At 42.7% G+C, this 20,382-nt stretch overlaps 1 protein-coding gene across 1 annotated transcript in view; it reads right to left on the reverse strand.

Annotated features, from left to right (window-relative positions):
* Positions 1 to 2,450: 2,450 nt before the first annotated feature.
* LOC122616309 overlaps positions 2,451 to 20,382 on the reverse strand; it is a 46,450-nt gene continuing 28,518 nt past the window's right edge. The window contains exons 9-13 of the mRNA XM_043791718.1: positions 17,339 to 17,526; positions 12,362 to 13,012; positions 9,920 to 10,851; positions 7,275 to 7,633; positions 2,451 to 5,689 (exon numbers count right to left, since the gene is read on the reverse strand). Of these exons, the coding sequence (XP_043647653.1) occupies positions 5,334 to 5,689; positions 7,275 to 7,633; positions 9,920 to 10,851; positions 12,362 to 13,012; positions 17,339 to 17,526 (2,486 nt within the window). The 3' untranslated portion in view covers positions 2,451 to 5,333. The remainder of the gene's footprint in view (positions 5,690 to 7,274; positions 7,634 to 9,919; positions 10,852 to 12,361; positions 13,013 to 17,338; positions 17,527 to 20,382) is intronic.

The following is a 20,382-nucleotide window of genomic DNA, read 5'->3' on the forward strand; positions in this document are numbered from 1 at the left end:
AGAATATGAGAATCTTCTCGATTTCTGGCTTCTCGCCTCTTTCGGTTGCCAACATTTGGATCTATGGTTAATTTTTGCCAAAGTCAAACCTAAAGATTCTACCAGAGCTGGGTTCCATCGATCTCCGCACTTGCTGTCCACAAAGCTAAGCTCATTGACCCGTATTCAACTCTTGACTCTTATGGCACAGTGGCTCAAAGAAATCTTTTGCGAATATCATTATACATTTAGAGCATTAAACTGATGTCCGATATGTATATTTAATATATATTGTGTATGATTTCTTATAGTTACAAGTTAATAAAATATTAAATAATTTATTCACTTAAATTACCTTTTTCCGGTCCCATAACTTTTAACTCACACAGTAACTGACTTGTCCGCTGACTGGCGTCAGACGGCTGTTGGACTTAAGCGTTTACCCACAACTATCTGCATAGGTCCACATTTTTAGGACCGACAAAAAACTGATTGTTTAGACTTATTAAACTTTTTTTATTTCAGCAACAAGTTGAAAATTCGTGTAAATTTCTCGATAACAATGGCAAAAAATGGAAAAACGCCAACCCCAACATAAAACCAGGCGAAATATGAAAATAAAATTAAAGTGAAATGCGTTGGCGGCACATGTCTTATTTTTATATGGTTTTATATGGTAATAGCTAAAGGTATTTCTGCAGCTAGCACCAAGCACCAAGAAAGTCAGTAGCTTAAATCATGCAAATTGCTGCCTATTGCATCTGATGATTGTCCAAATCGATTGAGATAATTGAGCTAGCGAATGATCAGACTCTTTCTCCGATTTCAAAACTTGAAAGCTGACGAGTTGTTTGGCTTTCGGTGTTGTCGGTTTTCGGGTTAAGTTTATCAGCTGTCCAAATGTGGTCGCTCACAGTAAGTTGGCTATTTCTTCGGTCCGATGCCATGGTTTTTTGCTGCCAACTGTCCCTTTGTAGTTGTGCCGATTGCGCTGAGCTGGCCAACTCGATTGTAAACAACTGCAATTGGCCCTAGGTGCAAATACAAATAGCTGAGTGTGTGAGTTTGTGGCAGGTGTGCGTGTATATTATATTTGCCCAGTATTCGGGAGTGTATTTAATGCAGCGAGGTTGTCCATGGTAATTGGTTGGCATGGTAAATACATCCGTGTTTTGCGTGCAATTTAAAGTCGAATTAATTATATACCATTTTAAATTGTACATATAATTAGCCTCAAGATTCAGAATTCATTTCAATAATATACACAAACATATATACTCAAAATATGCTGGTGCGTACAAAATAGGAAATAATTTCAACTGAAAGACTGAATACTTTATTGGATCTATCAATAAGTATTTTCAATATCTAAAAGATTACCTCTTAACGTGTAAATAATAAATTAAAGCAATCAACATTAGTAGGGATAAGATAAGCTTTAATAACAAAATATAGTTTCTAGTCTGCCTTATAAGCTTATAATTAAATAAGTGGTATATGGGCAAAAAACTTTTAAAATAGTTATGATACACATTTTTGAAGACGCGAGGCAAATGAAGCTAAAAAAAATAATAGTTGTAATACTTTCAAGCTGTATCCCTTCATTTTACGTGATGCAATAGTATAGAATTTGTATTTTTTGAGAATTTACCTTGATATCAAACTTTTTTGAACTCATTACAAAAACTCCTTTGCCGCGCCTCGTTTGCGATTTCCGGGGCTTTTGTCGCCCACGCCTATCAAAGCCATTTTGGCCATGCCCACAGGCCAGAGTTGCCAGAGTTGCCAGGGCCAGAAACAGAGCTGCCGGCCATAAACACGGAGTCACAGAACTGGGGAGTCCGAGGGAGGAGCTGGAATCTGCGGGATATAGAGCACACACCACACGAGCACCAGGCCGGTGGCTTATGTTTTATGCGGGTTCACTGGACTCCCTCCTCGACATGGATAGCCCATACCAAAAACCCGATCCCACTGCAAATCCGAGTTTCGACCGGTGAGAACACACGCCTGGAGCTGCTGGCTTGGCTTTAACAGCATCTCGTTCGATGTTCCGAATTTTCGAGGATGTCCACCGATGTCCCCCGATGTCCACCGATTGCTGCCCGGATGCGGGCAATCAAAATCTGTGGCCTACTTGACTGCCAGCTATTTGGACACGATTTGAGTTCGCCTTAGTTTGGCCAACGGTTTTCCCCCAAGCGTCAAACGGAACAGCTGGCATTCCACCCACCCCATTCCAAACACCCCATTCCACCAAAAAGTCAAACGCCATCCAAACCACCCACTGCTGCAATTTTGGCTGGTAGTGAGAGGTGCTCTGTTTCGGTTTCATTTTTTCTTCGGTTTTATTTTTGCTTAAAGTTCCTTTTGGTTTCAATTGTCTTGGTTTTTAAATACTCGTTTCATCTATTTGATTCAGTGCGTCATTAACTTAAGGTTTCCATTCCATATACGTATAATATCTCTATATAAATATTTGGTTTAGTTTTATTTATCATACAAGTGAAACTTACGCTATCAAACGGCGAAGAGAAACGAAATAGAAAAATAAAGAAAAGTCGGGTGAAGTCAGAAATTGAAATAAAGTCATGATCTCCTTTTCCAAACTCCGTCTCATTGGGTCACTTTTTGTGTTTTCAATTAAATATGCGTAGACTGTACGCAGTTCGACTATTTACACAGCTGTCTGTATTATATTATTATTTACCATTGCGCACAGTTTCTTCTCGTTTTTTCCTCTACATTTCATTTGTTTTTGAACATTTCAAATAAATTATATGCAAGTTTTATATGCGGTCATAATTCAATTTCTCCACCCGCTCTCTTCTTACTCGTATTTTATCTTTGAATTCTACTTTAAACACAGTTGGCACAGAAATTTCCATAGTTTGGTTTGCTTGAGAGAAGGAACTGAACCGAACTGATGATTGAGATGTGAGTTTTTGTGTGAAATGGTTTTGTGACAATGGTGGCCAACGAAGTAGTAACAGCATTTTCAGCTGGGCTTAAAGCTACCTATTTAAATGCCCTGCCAGCCGTGTTTTAGTTTTTTGTTTTGTCTCAGTTGGCGGCAGTAAAAATGCATTTTTGGCCTATGCGCCGTTTTTAATTAATTTAATTCTTTTCGTTCTCATATATGTTTCGGTATTATTTGATTTCTTATTCGAATGTGTGTAAAATATCCTATGTGTATGCTATGCTGTGTGTCGGGAAATAATACCTCCTCGTTTTTTATTAAATTGTACAAAGTGCGTTTTGTTAATTTTTCTTTCTTTTTAGCTATAAATATTTAGGTTATTTGCTATCAAAAAATGCCAACCGAAAATATTTGATTTAATTTATGTATATATTTCCATTTACTTTTTATGCTGGCTAAATCATATATTTTTTATACACTTGGTTTTCGGCAAAGTTTTATTGGAGTTGAAATTTTAATGGGTTTTTATGGATGTGGATTCTGCCTGCATTGGCAGAGGTTTTTAAATTTTTAAAATTCCCATTGCAGCCAGTATTTGCTTTGCTCTCAGTATTCAGTTTTATAATTTTTGCCCTAGTTCAGTGTCTATAAAATAAAGTACCAACGTCCTTTTTTCGCTTTCCTTTCTTCTTGGTGTTGTTTGTGTTGTTTGCTTAATCCTACTGCAACTGCCAAAAGTTTGATTGTTTATATGGGTTATGAGCCGTGTCCTAAATGGTAGTTTTGCATACAGTTTATTATTAATCTTTGCTTGTAGTTTTTACAAAGTCTATTAACTTTAGGAATATACTCACTGCACAGCTACTTAAGGGAATCGGCTTGTGTTCAAATAACGAACATAAATGCTGACGTTAAACAAGTAATTGCTCGACAGAAATATTTACATTGATTGTTTTGTTGTATAATAATAATCCTTTGGCAGTTCTCTCGATTAAGGTGCAGTGAACATATCTTTGGGCTGGAGCTCTACTTAATTCATTAATAACAATTGCATTTAATTAACTCTCTGTATCGACTTGTATATAATAAACCACTAGGTGATGTCCTTTGCTTATGTGTTTTTGTGCTGTACGATAATAACAGAAAAGTGCTGCCCTCTTAGTTGACTATTTAGCTAGTACCTATACAATATACGCCTGCGGTTGTGAGTACTCATCATGTAAATGCTTCGACTTTAATCATAGTGTTTAAACATAGTTCAGTATGTGCATGCCTTAGATCACAACACTGTAGAGATTACCATCGACCATCGACCTTCCCCAACTCCTTTCCAAATGCTGCTAACAGTTTTATGCCTAGTCTAATCGCTTAAAAATAATGCCAGATTGGCTTATCCCTACGCTTAGGGATCTGCTCTTTGAGTTGCTCTTCTGTACAATTTCATTGTAATTCATGATCTTCCATTTAGTAGCTAAATGTCATTGGATTACTTCCTTTAGTGGGTGCTATGTGCTATGTGGTAAATATGCCGAAGTCATCTACGAACCGCCCACGAATTGTTGCTCTCTAGCTGATCTAACTGGTTTAAAGGTACCTAATTACAATAGTTTTACTTCCTCGTTTTGCTTGCGTATGTAGTCATTTGAAATAAAGAGTTCTTAACTTTCTTAAACGAATGGAAACAATTTTGTGAAGGTCAGGACTGGCTACCATATGTCGATGAATAAATTCATATTACTCGAATATTTTCAGTTTTTAAAAGTTGTGTGTGGTTTTATCATTTAATATAAATATTTCTTGTGATTCGAATTTTCATTTTAATTAACGGTGTGGAATATACTTCTTTTGATTTTGATTTGGAAACCTCTGATGTATGCAATATAAAGATTTTTAGTTTGAAATCAAAAGGTATTTTTCTAATATTAAAAGATTTAAATAATAGGACATCAAATTCGATGTTTTCGAATTTAGTTTAAGTTAAAACTTAAAAACCATTTCAGCGAAGTTCTCGATACGTTAAATAAGTTCTTACAGTGCCCAGTCCTGACTCCTTTAATGCTTTTTGAATTATTTGGATTAAAAATGAAATAATATATACAAACTGAAAACCATAATCAACTCAATAACACTATTTGCCTTTTGACTACATACCCACAACTTCGCCAATGCGCATTTTGTTTCTCCCAGAAGCGTTTAGAAAAAGTTATCGGCTTAAAATGTAGTTTCATTTAGTGTTCTCATACCTCCAGGCAACGACTCTGTATCTTTAAAATCTCCAGGCCAGATTTTGAACGGGGTCAGCGGACTGATCCATCGGTCAGGCCAGCTCCATGGAAAGCTCCACATGATCATAGGGAATGCCACAGCCGGCGGCAACATATCACACGGTGGTCTCCCGGTCCACGTGGATATATTCGACCGGCTGTAGTCCGTGTCAGGAGGCCGGATCGATGTACAGCGCCTCCTTCTTGAAGTCCTTCTTCAGGGTTCCGATGCTGGCGGCTGACACGTTGCCGTTGCTGGCTCCGTTCATGAACCCTATGCCCACGCCCATCCCGCCCACGCCCATTCCGCCCATGCCGCCCATGCCGCCCACTCCGGCGCCCTTCTGCACCACCGACTTTTTTCGCTTCCTCATCAGCCCGAACATGCAGAATATCAGGCAGGCGGTCAGGGCAGCTGCAATGCATCCGAGAGCGGCGAAGACTCCGCCCGGCAGTTCCAGCAACTTGCGAGCGGTGCCGCACTCCTCCTCCGACTCGTCGAACCCGCTGGGACAGTTGTGGTGGCCTGAAAAGGAGAGATTACAGGACACTTTTAGAAAATACCTTCACTTTTTCTTCATTTCGTAGCCTCACAAGAGTAGGTTGATACATATTTTAGAAGTTTCAGTTGCGCTGTTCCGAGAGATGTATCTCTCCATAGAATCGGACTTCAACAACAGTTTTTCATCTTTTCTAGTATAAATGCCTATATTATTTAGTTTCCAATCGATATTTTAAAAAGAATAGCTGAATAGTATCTTTTCGCAGTGTAAAAAAAGATTCAGTATCCAAGATAGAGGCACAGGCGCTGATTGAAAAATTGAAGGCAGATTGGGGTTTTGGGGGAGCAGCGCAGCTGGGTGGCCTATTCTAGGGTTACAAATTGAATGCAGTGTCACTCGAGTGGCCCTTGGGGTCCGAAAGCTTGTTTAATGCCCTGGATTTGCGGTTAACCAGCTCCAGATGCAGACGCGCCTGGCTGCCCATAAATAATTGAAGCTAAAAGGCAAAGCCCAGGCTAGCCTTTGTATTTTTTTGTATTTTTTCCCCCGAGCGTAAGTTTTAAAGAGTATACATAAGTAGAATGCAGGAAAATCAATGCAATTTTATACTTCTTTATAACACAATCTTTAATGTACCAATTTAGTACAAGCAACTATAATTAAAATAATAAATATAAGATAATCGACAAGTCGAGGAAAATGCAGAAGAAACTGCGGACTCCTTCTAATACGGTATTACCTAGTCTATACACTTTGCAACACTCAATCTATTTTTTCCGCCCTTCATCTCCCAAGTGCATTGAAAATAAGTCCGCTCCAGCTGTTGCGGCCATTTTGTGTTGGCCTGGTGCCGGTCTGGAATAAACTTTTTCTGCAAGACATTTCGGGGTTTTGCTGCTGCGGGTTTGTCCAACAACCAGCCATCCCGCCAGTCGGCCAACATTCGCCAACAACCAGCAACCACCGACAACGACAACGGCCACCAACCAACGAAGCCACTAACAACTAGCAACCGACAACCAGCAGGAGTGGTGCAGTGCAGCCTGGTGCAGCAGTCAGGAAACTTTGCCTGATTACAAGGACGTGGACAGCCCGCTTCGAAATTAACAGACAAGCCAGCCACAAGTGAAATTTTTGGTTGCTTTCTGCCGGCGGCACGCTGCAAATGGATAGCCCAGAGCACAAGGCTGAGCGCCAAATCACGTACAAATAGTGCAGGACTCCAGGACAAGACAGAGATCCAGGCCTCCTCTGAGGGATATAAAACTTGCCAGAGTGGAATCCTTGAGACCAGGCATATCTTAGTAAGAGGAGGGTCTGTTCTTATGCGATATTAATTTGCCTACGAATAATATTATTAGTAGTAGATTATTGAGTTTGGTGTAAGAATTCGTACACTAAGTTTCTTTGTATTCAATAAATCACGCTCCTTACATTGCAACACTTATTTTAAGTAGCTGCCCGTTGACCCAAATTGATAAACGCACAAAAGTTTCTTGGCCACGTCGACTTCTATGCACTGCTTTGCATTCAGTGGTTCCATGCGAAAACCCATTCGGCAACTCCCTGAGAAATGGCCTGTGGCCTCGACCGGCAATCTGTACTTACCATCGCACCACAAGCTGGCCGCAATGCATGCATCAATTTCAGGACATTTGTATTCGCAGTCGGACTCCTTGGGAAAGAAGCCGAACTCGTTCAACGTCTCGTTGGCCGTTGCTCCGCCTGCAGAGCCTCCGGCGTTGGCTGCAGATCCCGACCCACTGGAGCCCAGCCCCCCAATCCCCGTGTTGGAGCCCGCTGCGGACTGGGAGGAGGTCTGGGAGCCCATGCCCGTGGTCACGCTCGCGTTCACATGCAGGTCCAACTGCTGCAGCAGCGCGTTCTTGGTGCGGTGGATCTCGAGCCACGTGAAGGAGATGTCGCCGGGCTCCTTCAGGATTGGCTCCAGCACCAGGCTGATTGGTCTGGAAAGGGAAATGAGGAAAAGGAGCTTGTTAATCAAGATACCTTTCACAAAGCTACAAAAATAAGAAATCCACAAGGGGTGTTTTCAAAATATTTAAATTGTTTTAAATCTCATAATTGGCTATTATCAATATATAATGGATATTCAAAAAGCGTGATTTCCTAATATAAGCAAGCCGTAGATAGTCGGTTGGCAAACGACTCCCCTGAATTTTCCCTCCTGACTGTCATGCCCTACAAAGCTTTCGGAGCATCCAGCTATGTATCTGGATGTGACCTATCCCCTGTTCCCATTTCGAATCTCCACAGCCTAGTAGTTGCTCAAGTGCCACTAATTACTGGCAACTTTCAAGTTGCCACAGACAAAATATCTTACTCGTAGTTTGGCTTAAGCCGCGCATTAAGCAAGTTAGCCGTCAAAGTTTCGTTGGATGAAGTGCGCCACAATTGGTTTCACTTCAAGCCAATGAAACAAATATTCCCGAATGAGGAATTACCAACTATATAACTATCTTGAAAGGATATTTCAATTATCTTGGATTTATTATGATCTTATCTCTATTTGACTGTACTGCAAGGAGCTGCATTACTACTCTTTAGTGCAATCACACTCCAACATTTCGCTGCCTTATTGTGTAGCCATTATAATTCACAGATGATTTGAAAAGCTCTCAATTAATTATCTAAAAAGGCTCAACACACTCATTAGCCAGCTAGGATATCCCGTGCAATGTCCAATTACCCTTTGGGGTCCCATACACATGTCGTCCACAGTGCAATATTCCTTCGCTTTTTTTTCGCCCATCCTGACTCCCTTTTTTATGTTCTGCGGCGACAAAATTGAGCAAAATGCAAACACGGACAAAGAGAGGAAAAGTTGACCATAAAATTTAATGGCAACACGTTAAGCGCAGAACCAGCAAAAGGGACACAGGTTGGTCAATTGCAGGACCTCCCCCCCAAGAAACGAGCGTAACGTCCAGGTTCACCGGTTCATTTCGGTGGCACGCACCTTGGACATAAATTGCCGGAGCACATACGGCCAAGTTCCAGCGGGCAAAATGCTCTTACCCGTAGCGCCACCTTTCCACCTGTCTTCGCTTCATGCTCGTTTTGCATGCTTCAGGCGCACAGCAGAGGTGGCATTTCTAGTGGCTTTTCAAAAATAATAAAAATTCAATTAAAAAAAGGAAAATATTGTAAGCTTCGTTGCACTCCATGGGGTTACCATTTTTTCGAAACTTTCAGTCACGTTTAATTATTTGGTATAGTTAGTAAAAAAAACATAATTCAAGTTTGTAGTATTATTTTTATTCGTTATACTTGATTTGCTTTTTTTTCCCTCCGTATGCATAAACACAAACACTTCTCTGCCTTCCTACCAACTAAACTAAATTAAACCATTTATCTTAGATAAATAAAATCTGACCCTTTTGAAAGCAGTTATTTTGAATTTAAGTCTCCTAACTAGTTAACCGCTGCTGTATACATATGCTCATGTCTGACGGCCATGTTTGTTTGCCTGGACTTCGTCTCGTTTGCGTATTCATTTTTTCATCTCTTATATAGCATATTTCTTTGCGCTCAATTTCCTGTATTTTGTAGCCGTCGTAGCCATTTCCTGTTATTGCATTTTTAAGCAGGACTTTTTGATGGAGCTTTGGGGAGCAGGACGGCGGGCCTGAGAAGCGTGCTGCCGGTGCAAACCAGCACACAAGTTTTTTGAAATATTAGCAACTATTAAAATGCAATTAATTTTGAGTGAAAAATTCCCAAAATACTCGACCTAAGAGGCTTTTTGTGTAGTGTTCAGTTGCTCGAGTGGACTAACTCATATGCTCTTCATAATGGCAAGGAGTCCATGCGTCATTAGGCATGAATGTTTTCATGTCCTGTTCCTTCTCTATTTGTTCTTGGAATACTTTTGAATTTGTCCTAGGGAGTGGGTAATTGGTCGGGCAGACTTGTTGGGCGACACCAGAGCGTGAAATTGTAAATATTTCAGTCTCCTCGACTGGCAAATAAATAAGGCTAGGTATTGACGACACAGAATTATTCTCCACAATCTTTTTCAATAGGGTCAACCGTTGTTGGTTTCCTAAGGTTATTAGTTAGGTCTTTTGTAAAATGGAAAACACATGGGTACGAATAAAAACTAAACGAAACAAATTGTGTAAACTACAGAAACATATATTATATTTTTATATGTTTAAAAAATAAATATACGTTTAAAGAGGAATTTATGTAAAATTGCTGGTCAAAGTAAGCAAGCTATTTCCACTCACTTGTTCATGAACAAGGGCTGTCCATTGGTCCAGTCCTCGGAGAAGATGTGCAGCGACATTGGCCGCGGACCACTTTGGGCCGGGCACACCACCCTCATGGGTCGCAGAGGTCGTCCGGAGTATATCATGAGGCGGTTCTTGGTGTGGCACCGCATGGCATCCTCGGAGGTGGGATCCACGGGCAGATAGGCGCCCCAGGTCTGAACGAAGAGCGACCTCTCGGCCGATTGGGCTTCGATGTACCAGGCCAGGCCTTCGCAACTGGCGTCCTGAGTCTTTAAGGGATACTTGAGTTCATCCTCCCCACCTGCTCCTTTGAGTTTCAACTGCTTCCTGCAGTCCGGTTGTCTCTTGAATTCGTAGGAAGCCGAGAAAAAGACATCCGCAAAGTCCTCCGATATATTTAATCTTGTGACCGTGAAGGAGAGCTCCATAATCCTCGAATGTGAAACGAAAGTGAGCGGTGCGTTGCTGTACAAGGCACTGGAGTTATCGCAGAAGCAGCCCAATTGGATTTTCACGTCCCTAAATGGAACATCGAACAGTCGCAGCTCCGTGATGCGGCCCTCGGGATCCAGTTGATTGCAGCGGGGTCTGCCTGTATGCAGATCCGAGTCAGTGGTACAGGCTGTCCCCTCTCCAAAGGACACGTTATGCAGTACCAGTTTCACCCTCTCCGAAGGACCCGCCTCAAAGCGGTACAAGCAGGTTATGTTCTTGGCTCCACCTCGTCCGTAAAGAAACACATTCCTGGGAACCTGGATGTTGCCCTTGCGCTTCTTGAAAATTCTTGAGCAGAGTGGCGGCACTGGATCTTCCCCACGTCTTCCCGCCCAGGTCTCGCCACCCTGTTCCGTGTCCACAAACTCGTAGTTCAGAGCAAACTGTGCTGGGAATAGGGCGGTGCCTGTATGCGTGTGGAACTCCAGTTTCTGCAAGCGGAAAATGGTAAAAAGTGAGTTGGAATACTGTAAAAAATTGTTGTCTTGAATGTATACCAATGAAACAAACTGAAATATCTATCTGTTGCATCTTTTAATTTTGTAAAGCTCAGAAAGTATTTACAAGCTGTGTAAGTCGATATGTGGAAGCGGGGCTGTACTAATGAAAATTGTTATAAATCCGATTCGTCCTACGTTTTGCATAACATTTAGCTTTAATGAATATTCCGGTAAAATACATTTCTGTGCCATGTTCAATTTAGTTTTAGAATCTATTTAATATTGACAGTGCCGCAAAGTGCACATATGTATTTAATTTAAGGGAGCTTATGAATATTTCGAAAAGTTCTTTATGAATGCACTGTGAGCGCGGAATTTGGCCTCACAATATTTGCAGTTCATATTTGTCAGCGAGGAGTGACGTCAAAAAGGCTAAGCAAGCTTATTGCGGTTGTCTGTTTGTCCGTGCATGCCGTCAATGCTGTCAATGCCGCCAATGCCGCCCACTTTCCCGCCCACGGCCGCGCCAGCGCCCACTTTCCGCCCCCTATTTGCCTTTGTATTGTGTGTGTGTGTGTGTGTGTGTGTGCGGGGGGTGGGGGCTTTGTCGAATTTGAATTTGGCGCCTGCCCCTGGGAAATTCGCTCTGCTCCTTCGTTATTTGTGCACGTCTGGCGATGCAGTCGAGTGTTTAATTTGATTAATTTTGTCAAGTTTAAAGCAAACACGAATCGCTCTGCACTCTGCCAAAAAATTCCCAGCTTCCGGCTCCCAGTTTGCAGCTCTTCAGTTCTCCAGCTGCGTTTTATTTATCTGTGAGGGCCCTTGGGCGTGCCAAATTGGGCACTCGGCACTCGGTGCTCGGTGCTCGGTGTTCGCCCGGCAGCCAAGGTGCAGTCACAAAGTCGTGTTCCCCCACTGCCTAATTTTTATTTTATTTTTTTAAGCCCCGGCCAAAACAAAGAAAACAAACAGTGGCAGCTGACAAATTAGAAAAGTCCTTCGGTTAAGTTCTAATTTTCCCGACTTCCGTGCGATGCCAAATACAGCCCAAAGGTAGGCTACTGCTTCGATTGGTCTGCCGTCGGCGAGGATAAAGTGTTGCCTACTTTTAGGCAGCACAACTATCTAATGACAACCGGAAGTGAGTCAAGTCAGAGGTCTTCTAGAATAAAAGCAATTTGGCAGGATATCAAAAGTGAAATCTATTGTATCTATCTATTCTAAGCATATTTAAGAAGGGGATTATCCCAAGAAACAACTGACACAACTTGAAGTGCTTAAATGACCTTTTAATGCTTAAGTCGTATTCTTTTCTAAGCATTTTCTATTATGGCTGATTAAATATGTCAACTTAAGAGTTAACGATGACTGTTTGTAATAATAGCTTATGAATCTCTATTTCTAACAATTGTGAGGCATAGCACATTATTTATTTCCCAGTACTTATTCGATTTATTATTATTTCTATTAACCTAAATAGTGTTTTTGATCTACTTACCAAATCCCTTCCGGTGCTCACGTAGCTCTCCAGCGGACTGCAGGGTCTCTGCTTATTGCCCCCCATCACGGCACTACTTCCGCTCACTCCGCTTCCGATGGCCGTGTGATCGCACAGCTTCGGAGTCTCGTAGTCGTAGATCTCCAGCATGAGTCGTCGCTTTCCCTTGGTGCTCATCAGGGCCACTGCGCTATTTCGATCCGAGCTGACGACCGCAGCTGCCGAGACCTCCTTGGAGGACTTGCCGCTGGAAATGTAGTTGAGGCTGTCCTTGACCCCGGATAGGGGCTTACCGGAGCCAGGCGGTCCAGCTGATCCTCCGCCAGGACCTCCTCCCTGGTAGCCGCTGTACTTGTTCTCCTGGTTGAACACACTAGACTGCGTGGGGCCGTAGATGTAGGTGTCCACCGGATTCCAGGCGTTGTCGATGTTCACCCGCAGGTTCCGATTCAGCTTCGGATTGCTGGCACTGTAGTAGTAGCTGCCGTAGTTGCTCTGGTTCAGGAGGGTGGGCTTGCCCCCGTCCGCCGAGGAGGCAACGGGGGGTGGTGGGGGCGGCTGGCCGGTGGTGGAACTTGTCGATTTCATGGGCACATATGTCCCGTAGCTGTCCCACATCCTCAGGCGCGTTATCCACGGTGGCAGATCGCTCTGCAGGACGACCATTGCATAGCGGGAAAGAAAGCGAACATATGTTATGGTTTAATTCTTTTGTTGACATTATTTTAGAGTGCACTGAGAGAAACTATCGAGAAACTCTTCTCAAAGTATATCCTTGGCAATAAATAACTACAATATTATATTTATTTCATTCAAGCTGCTTACACAATAAATGTATTTTCATCCGATAAAAGACGTGCGGAGTATACTTAAATTGAGTGGGTTTCTTTTGAAATGGATGATTTGAATACTTAATATCCAATTCCCCAAATGAATATTATGAGTGTTTTTTCGGAGTATTTGAGCGTGTGTCGCGCCATTCACCCCACGCGTTTTTCACGCTTTCCCTTTGGCTCTCTGTTGTTTTTCCTCGTTAGTTTCCCCGCTCGTTCTCCGCATGTCACATGTCATATTCAAACAGTTGCAAGTGTGAGTTATTTGTCGTTTGTCACTGTCCCCAGTAGAAAGGCTCCACACCCGTCGGCTCCGTAGTTGTAGTCGCAGTCTTTGCATTCCTCGCAGCCTCCTTGTTGTTGTTTGCAGGCATTAAATATTTTTCCTAGACGCCTCCTGGCTGACAATGTTTATGTTTTCCCCCGCCCGGCACTCCGCTACATTCCGCACCCTTCCGCCTAGGCCCTGATTATTGTTGACTGTGTTAATAATGAAAAAGACAGTTGCAAACAGCTGTGGCTTGGCTGAAGAAACTGAACTGAACTGAAGAACTGAACTGGAGTAACAGACTCCGGAGCCGGACGAAGTCAGTGGCTCGAAGTGTCGGCCCAGAAACTAACTGACAGCCGTTTAAGGCCGCTGCCTCTGTTCATTTCATTTAGTTGATTTGCTTGGAGATGCAACAGCAACATTTGTGCGTTTAATTCTGGCAAATTAAGCCCTGAAAATAAAGTCTGAGAAATGTAAAATGAAGGAAAATAAAAACAACTAACGATACTTTAAAACAATTATAAGTGGGGCTTTAAGTACGCTGCACATTTTATCACCAAAAAACACAACTTTCATTTTACTTGTTTTAACTCAGAGTTGGACTATTATATTTAGCATATTAATTAACTTGAGTCACAAATATTTGGCAAATGTTCTTATATATTTCTAGAATGCTACGCTTCCGAATTTATGAAATTCCGGAGGCAAACCACATCAACAAAATGCTTGTATACTGCACATGCTGCACCTTGATTGCTTTCGCAATTTCTTCAAGGCATTTTCCAGAGACGAAGGGCTGTGGAAAGTTCTCAGCTGTCTAATCAGATAAATTGCCAGCCGCTTTTCATACTCTCAAGGTCGTTCTCTGTCTAGACGCATATCACGTGAAGCCGGGGCTCCTAATTTTTTTTTGGTAGACACACTCAGCGAGCGTTTGTAAAACTGTGGTGCCAATTAATTTGGCCAAACCCATTGGAAAAACGGAAAGAGAGCAGATAAATGGTGACTGAACTCCCAGCCAACACCCACACAATTGTGTCTTTCGTTTTTGGGCCACGCCCCCCGCAGGATGCTCCTCTGTCCGTGTCAATTGCAGTTGCCTCACCTACACTTTAAATTGCGAAAAATGAAAAGCTGCCAGCATCACACAAATAAACAAAAAACGAGAAGGAAAATATATCGAGGGGGCAGCCAGCGAAATAAAGCAAAACAACTTTGCAGCAACACCTTCCACAGCCACACCGCCCACCGTACACCGAGAAAAATAAGTAGATAATACACGAAAAAGTGGTATTTCATGATTCCAGATGATACAAAATTATATAGGATCTTTAAGTATGCTATATTGTTACGCTTAAGTGAGCCTTTAAGGTGTTAAACTTTTTGGGATCCGAATGAAATTATTACTTGTAAATTTGGTTCTTTAAATTGAATTCATGTTTTATTATTCAAATAGCATTTCTGTCGAGTGAACAAATAGTATAGTAAGTAGTAGTAATAGTGTCTGTAATACTATAGAATCTGGATATTAAAGTGATAGTTTCCCGAACTTCTGGTCTGCCAAGGACTTAGAGACCATCAGTTTTTCCCAGTGCATTCATCTCGCCCCTCTTAAGCGGCTACAAACGGGAGTACAATAAAAAGTGACAGGACAGAAATATGTGTAAAATAAAACACAGAACGGGCGACTCCGGTGGGCGGCTGTGGGAGTGGGAGTGGCAGTGGGAGTACGGGAATGGAATCGGCAAAAACAGTTCATGAATTTTGTAACAGCGAGGCAAAGTGACACAAACAAAAACAGCAGGTACTGCGGACTGAAGTCATTGGAACGTGGGCGAAACCATTTTTTGGGGCTGGGGGCGGGCGGGGATAACGACAAGCTCACAAACAAGTGAATGTGAATTTTCTAAAATAAAAAAGAATGAATAAACAAATGAAAAATACAAGCGCAGGCACACAAGAGAAACCGAGGCAAAACAAACTTTTTAAATTAAGAACCAAAGTTAAAACTCGCCGACGAAAAAAAAAACACAATGCAAGTGGGAGTCGGAATGGGAATGGGAATTATTGGAGTGGCTGTGGCTGCGGAGCAATGCTGGAAATACTTGTAATGCGACGACATTTATGAGACCGCGCAAAGCGTTGACATGTCCCCCATATCATTCCATTTCACCGTCATTATTTCAGCTTCTATTATTTCAATTCTGTGATCTCTGCTCCATTGAACTCGGGAGAAATGTTGGGGAGTTTCGAGCACTTTGACATGCAGCTTTATAAGTTGACAGCGGATTCCGCTTAGAGAATGTGGCCTTAAAAGTTAAGGACAATACATAAAGTTTTCAGCGGCATCAAAATATCGAACTTTCAAATCAGAAACTGCGAATATAATGTAAATATTCAGGAGTTCCTTATAAATTATAGAGACAATGTCCGTTCTTCCTTTCCCTTACTGCTCTGCTATGAGCCTTGAGCAGGAATCAGCGCTCTTTAATATAAATCGGGGCTCCTCGTCACGGAATCTCCAGCCTGCAACTCAAATGCACTTTCGCGTGGCCTAGCCCAAATGACCATTCAGTTATCTGGGGACAGGGGCCAACATTGCATCCTTTGAGGACCCGCTGACCCGACATTAAGCGCAGTTCGTCCAGGCGAACTCAACATTCTACCTTGACACACTTCACGGGCCGTTAGGCAGGCGGCAACGACCATTTAAAATGCACACACCAGTATGATGAGAGCACTGAGAAAAACGCCCCCTAAGTCGCACGTATTCAGAGTACTGGAATTTAGTAGTACTGCATAGTTTGATTCCACAGTAGCGGCTAAAGTAAAGTGTACTTATAGCCCTTGTGTTTACATGACGTTAATGCCCTGAAACTTTCTTATTCTTATCAATTTGTTTTCTCTGCCAGGCAGAAAGAGACAGAGAGATGAGTGCAAAAGGAGATGGCAGGACGACATTATGGACGCTTGTTTTTGTTGGCTGTGCCGCATTTTGACGCAGTTGCCTTTGCTGGCGGGCAGACTTCAGACTCGAAAATGTCTCGTTAGGAGTTGCGTAAGCTTTCACTTAATTATACATTTATACGACGTATTTCTATGGCTGCATTTTTAATTGGCCAGCAGAGACAAAGTGTCGACCGACTGGCACTAATAGCAAGACATGTAGGGGATCTGGAGCTGTGGGTGGGGCGACAGGGAGCCCAAGACAATGGCAAATGCAGGAGACGCCGCTGGCGTGGACGCAGTGCATTTAAGAGACAATGCAAGCGGCAACCACCCACTTCTGCCCACATCCACCCACCTTTCCCCAGCTCTATCCTCCTGCATCCCTCCCCAGGACATAAATTTTATGCATTTATGTAAACGGTTAACTATAACGGCAGCAGAATCCCCACACTGGCGCAAAATGCTTGTTGGCATTAAAGAATGATTCGGTGCACAGCAATCAGTTTGTTAAAGAAAACAAATTTGATATACATAAGAAACAAGACTCATTTCCTGCTAAATTTGTCATTTAATGAATTTCTGACACATTTAGTGACAGGATAAGGGCTGGATTGTCGAAGTATTTGCCAAATATTATTGAATAAAGATTGAATGTTACAATTGAATTATATCGATGTTCATTACAGCTTTCCATAAGGGTGCTTTAATCATTCAACAAGAAATATACATATAATTGAATTTATTTAAGTACCGACATAAATGTGTAGTTGTGAATCGATTGACTGCTGCACTGCGCCTTACTTGCTCATTCCTTTACAGTTTCTCTCAGTGCACCTGCACCCCTTCCGCGACATCCGTTCGGTTAAACGCTTTGTGGCGCACAAGCGCAAGCACAGACGCTCAGCAAAACTCGACTCAACTCACCCGTCCCAGCGTATTGTTGTCGTGTATCGCCTGCTGCAGGATCTGCAGATTGTAGCTGGTGAACGATAACCAAATCAGGTCACCAGGATATCCGTGAAAGTGGTACGTGCATGTCGTATTCGGCGGAAGCGTGTGACGCGGACTCACAATGCGTCCCATGCGGCCGCGCCGCGAGAATAGCACATCATCTGGAAGGGGGCAGAAAAATCAGGAGAGTGAGTGGAGGAGATTATAGTATTCATGCAGGCGTGCATATAGGATATAGATATAGATATAGATATACTTGTATATTTTCATGTACACCAATATGCTCGGTCCCGCGTCCTTTCCCGACTTTTTAATATGTCCTAAGAACGCTGTATGACAAGCGGCTTACGCGTGATTTAGGTTAATTTACAATGTGTGTCTGGCTGGTCTTTTGTTCTCACACATTCTCTGTATCCCTGGATAATGTGTGCGGTTAATGATTACGAAATTGGGCGGACTACATTTAAAAAGAATCATTTTGAACTCAGATCAAGCTAAAGTTTAAAGAGTATTCTTAGATATAATTTGAATAAATTGTATGTAAATACATTTTAACTTATTTAGCCACTCTTGTCGGGTGCTGTTTTTAAAACAATTAAAGTCCTCTGCTGGGCATCTCATTGTTTGCTGCTCCCTTTTATGTCTAATCTCCTGTTCCTTAGTTTCTGGTCATACCCTTGCATTAATCACAGCCAACTTTGCGCAACATTGGCGCCGAATACAATGTTAAAGCTCCGGCAGTTGCCTAATGCTGCAATTCCGGCTCTCGGCTTTAATTAAAGTGGCAAAAAGGAAGCGGCAACAAAGAAGCAGTGAAACAAACCAGGCTAACAACGCGGAGAGCAAACCAAAACCCAGAGCTACACAGCTTCGGCCTGGGACAACTTTGGCAACTTTTGATTCAAGTGACAAATTAAAAAAGGCAGCGCGAGCAAAACAACGCCGCAGAAAGCGGAGGAGCGAGGCGAGAGCAACATCTACTCGGCGTTTCAATTGCAAAAGTCGCCACGTTTCGTAGCAATGCGGCAGCAGGAAAAGCGGGAAACTGGGAAATGCGGAAAAGTGGGGGAGCGGGGGAGTGGGAAAAGCGTGGCTGGCTGAAGTGCCAGTCCGTATAAAGGAAACAATCGTCAACAGTATCGATGATAACACCTGCGTCGATTCTAGCCACTGCGACAGCTTTTCCAACTTGCCGGCGAAAGAGGCCAGGAGACTTTTGATGTGTGCCGTGTCGCATCGAGTGGCAGGCAGAAGGGAAAAGTAGCTGCAGCTGCCACAAGGCAAAAGTTGCCGGCCCACTGAGCCCGCTTTTCTTCTCCTCTTTATTTTTTATTTTTGGCTGGGGAAAAGTTGAGGAATAAAGCCAGTTGCAGGATTGCTCCTCACACTTGAATACACTTCAAGAATCTTGGCTGAAATAAAGCTATTTCTAAGCCTGAAGTCAGTATGAGCACTCATTTAACGCGGGTAACTGACACAAGAAACCAAACCTTCTTAATAAGCTAGACGTTATATTTAGACATCATTTGATACGCAGATGACATATGTTACTCAAAGCAGCAGCCCCTTTTTTTTCAGTGCACTGTGTGAGAGAATGCTAGCTAAGTAATACGTTTTTATGAGATTTTTATTGTCACATTTCGCTGGTTGTGGCATATAAACGTAAAGTGGCCTTTAAACATGGGATGGGAGTTTAAAGAAGTGTTGCCTACATTCGTGCGTCGTGGATGAAAGGTGGGCAATATTAAATACGTAGTACGTACATTGTTTTTGAAACCTCAATTCCATTGTTCATTTCATTTCTGTCATTTGAAATATACAAATCAAATTTAACTCGCATTTCGGATGCAGACGAATGTATGGTTTTAAGGCCCTTCCGTGCGGAGTGGATCAACCAAAGTGAACATTCATAAAATTTGCAGTCGAAACTGTCAACAGAAATCCCAATAACATTTTTCAACTCGCTGGGGAATTGTGATTTCACATAGCAACTAAAATGCGCAAAATAATCGACAACTCGCCACATGAAAGTTACATACACGTATGTATGTATATAGAGTGTTTGCCATACAAGTGTTTGCGACTAGCCAATGCATATGGCCCGTAAAATGTAATCATTGGCCATTCCCGCCCTGGCATGTGAATTAGTTAACAGATGGCCGGGAGCACTCAGTCCTAGCGATGGCATTTGAGGTAGACCCAGCCATGCCAAATATTTGTACTTCTAAGGCTTTAAAATATGTAAAAGTTTCTCTAGTAGTGTGTGGATGTTTCATACAGAATGGTTCTTGAAACAGAAGACTTCTGTGTTTCTAATGACCTCTTGTTAGAAGGAAGCAAAAATCCGCCTCACGCGCACATCTCCGATTTCCGGCGGAACTCATCTGGTTTCAGTTGCACGAGTCGGCTGTAATAAATTTCGCTTCGACACATTTGCGCTGACTGCGTGGGCTTACAACAATGAGAGTTCCCACAGCCAGCGAGGCCCAGGCTCCAGATATATGGCCACTATATGGTCTCGCACTCACGTGCGGAATAATTCAAGCCAGCACTGTGTGTATGGGTGGGTGCGTAATAGTAGCAATAATAATAATATGCTTATCAGCTGGCCATAAAGTGCGACTATCGAGTGGCAGCTCTGCGCAGACAGGTGTGTTTGTGGGCCTGGGAACCCCGGACCCATACCTATGTACACCTGGAATAGGGAAACCGCAAGCGCTGGCAATAAAATGGTTATTTCTGCGATTTATTATTAGAGTGCATTTGGGCCGCCGGCGGTGGGGAAATGCTGGTGGAGCGGCCACGGTGGCTTTGTATTTTTTGCCTTGGCCAGCAACCGCAAAATGTAGTCGCAACACATTTGGGGCATTAAATTATGGGGTGTTACCTTTATTGATTGCGGGGGGGGAGGCGGACTTGGTCCTGGAAGCCAACTATTGCTGATTGAGTAGCATTTTCATTTCCATTTCCATTCAGGGTCCTTTTTCTCGCTGATTGTTTACTGGATTGCCGCCGTG

Source organism: Drosophila teissieri, chromosome 3L, assembly GCF_016746235.2.
Source record: "Drosophila teissieri strain GT53w chromosome 3L, Prin_Dtei_1.1, whole genome shotgun sequence".
Classification (NCBI taxonomy): Eukaryota; Metazoa; Arthropoda; class Insecta; order Diptera; family Drosophilidae; genus Drosophila; species Drosophila teissieri.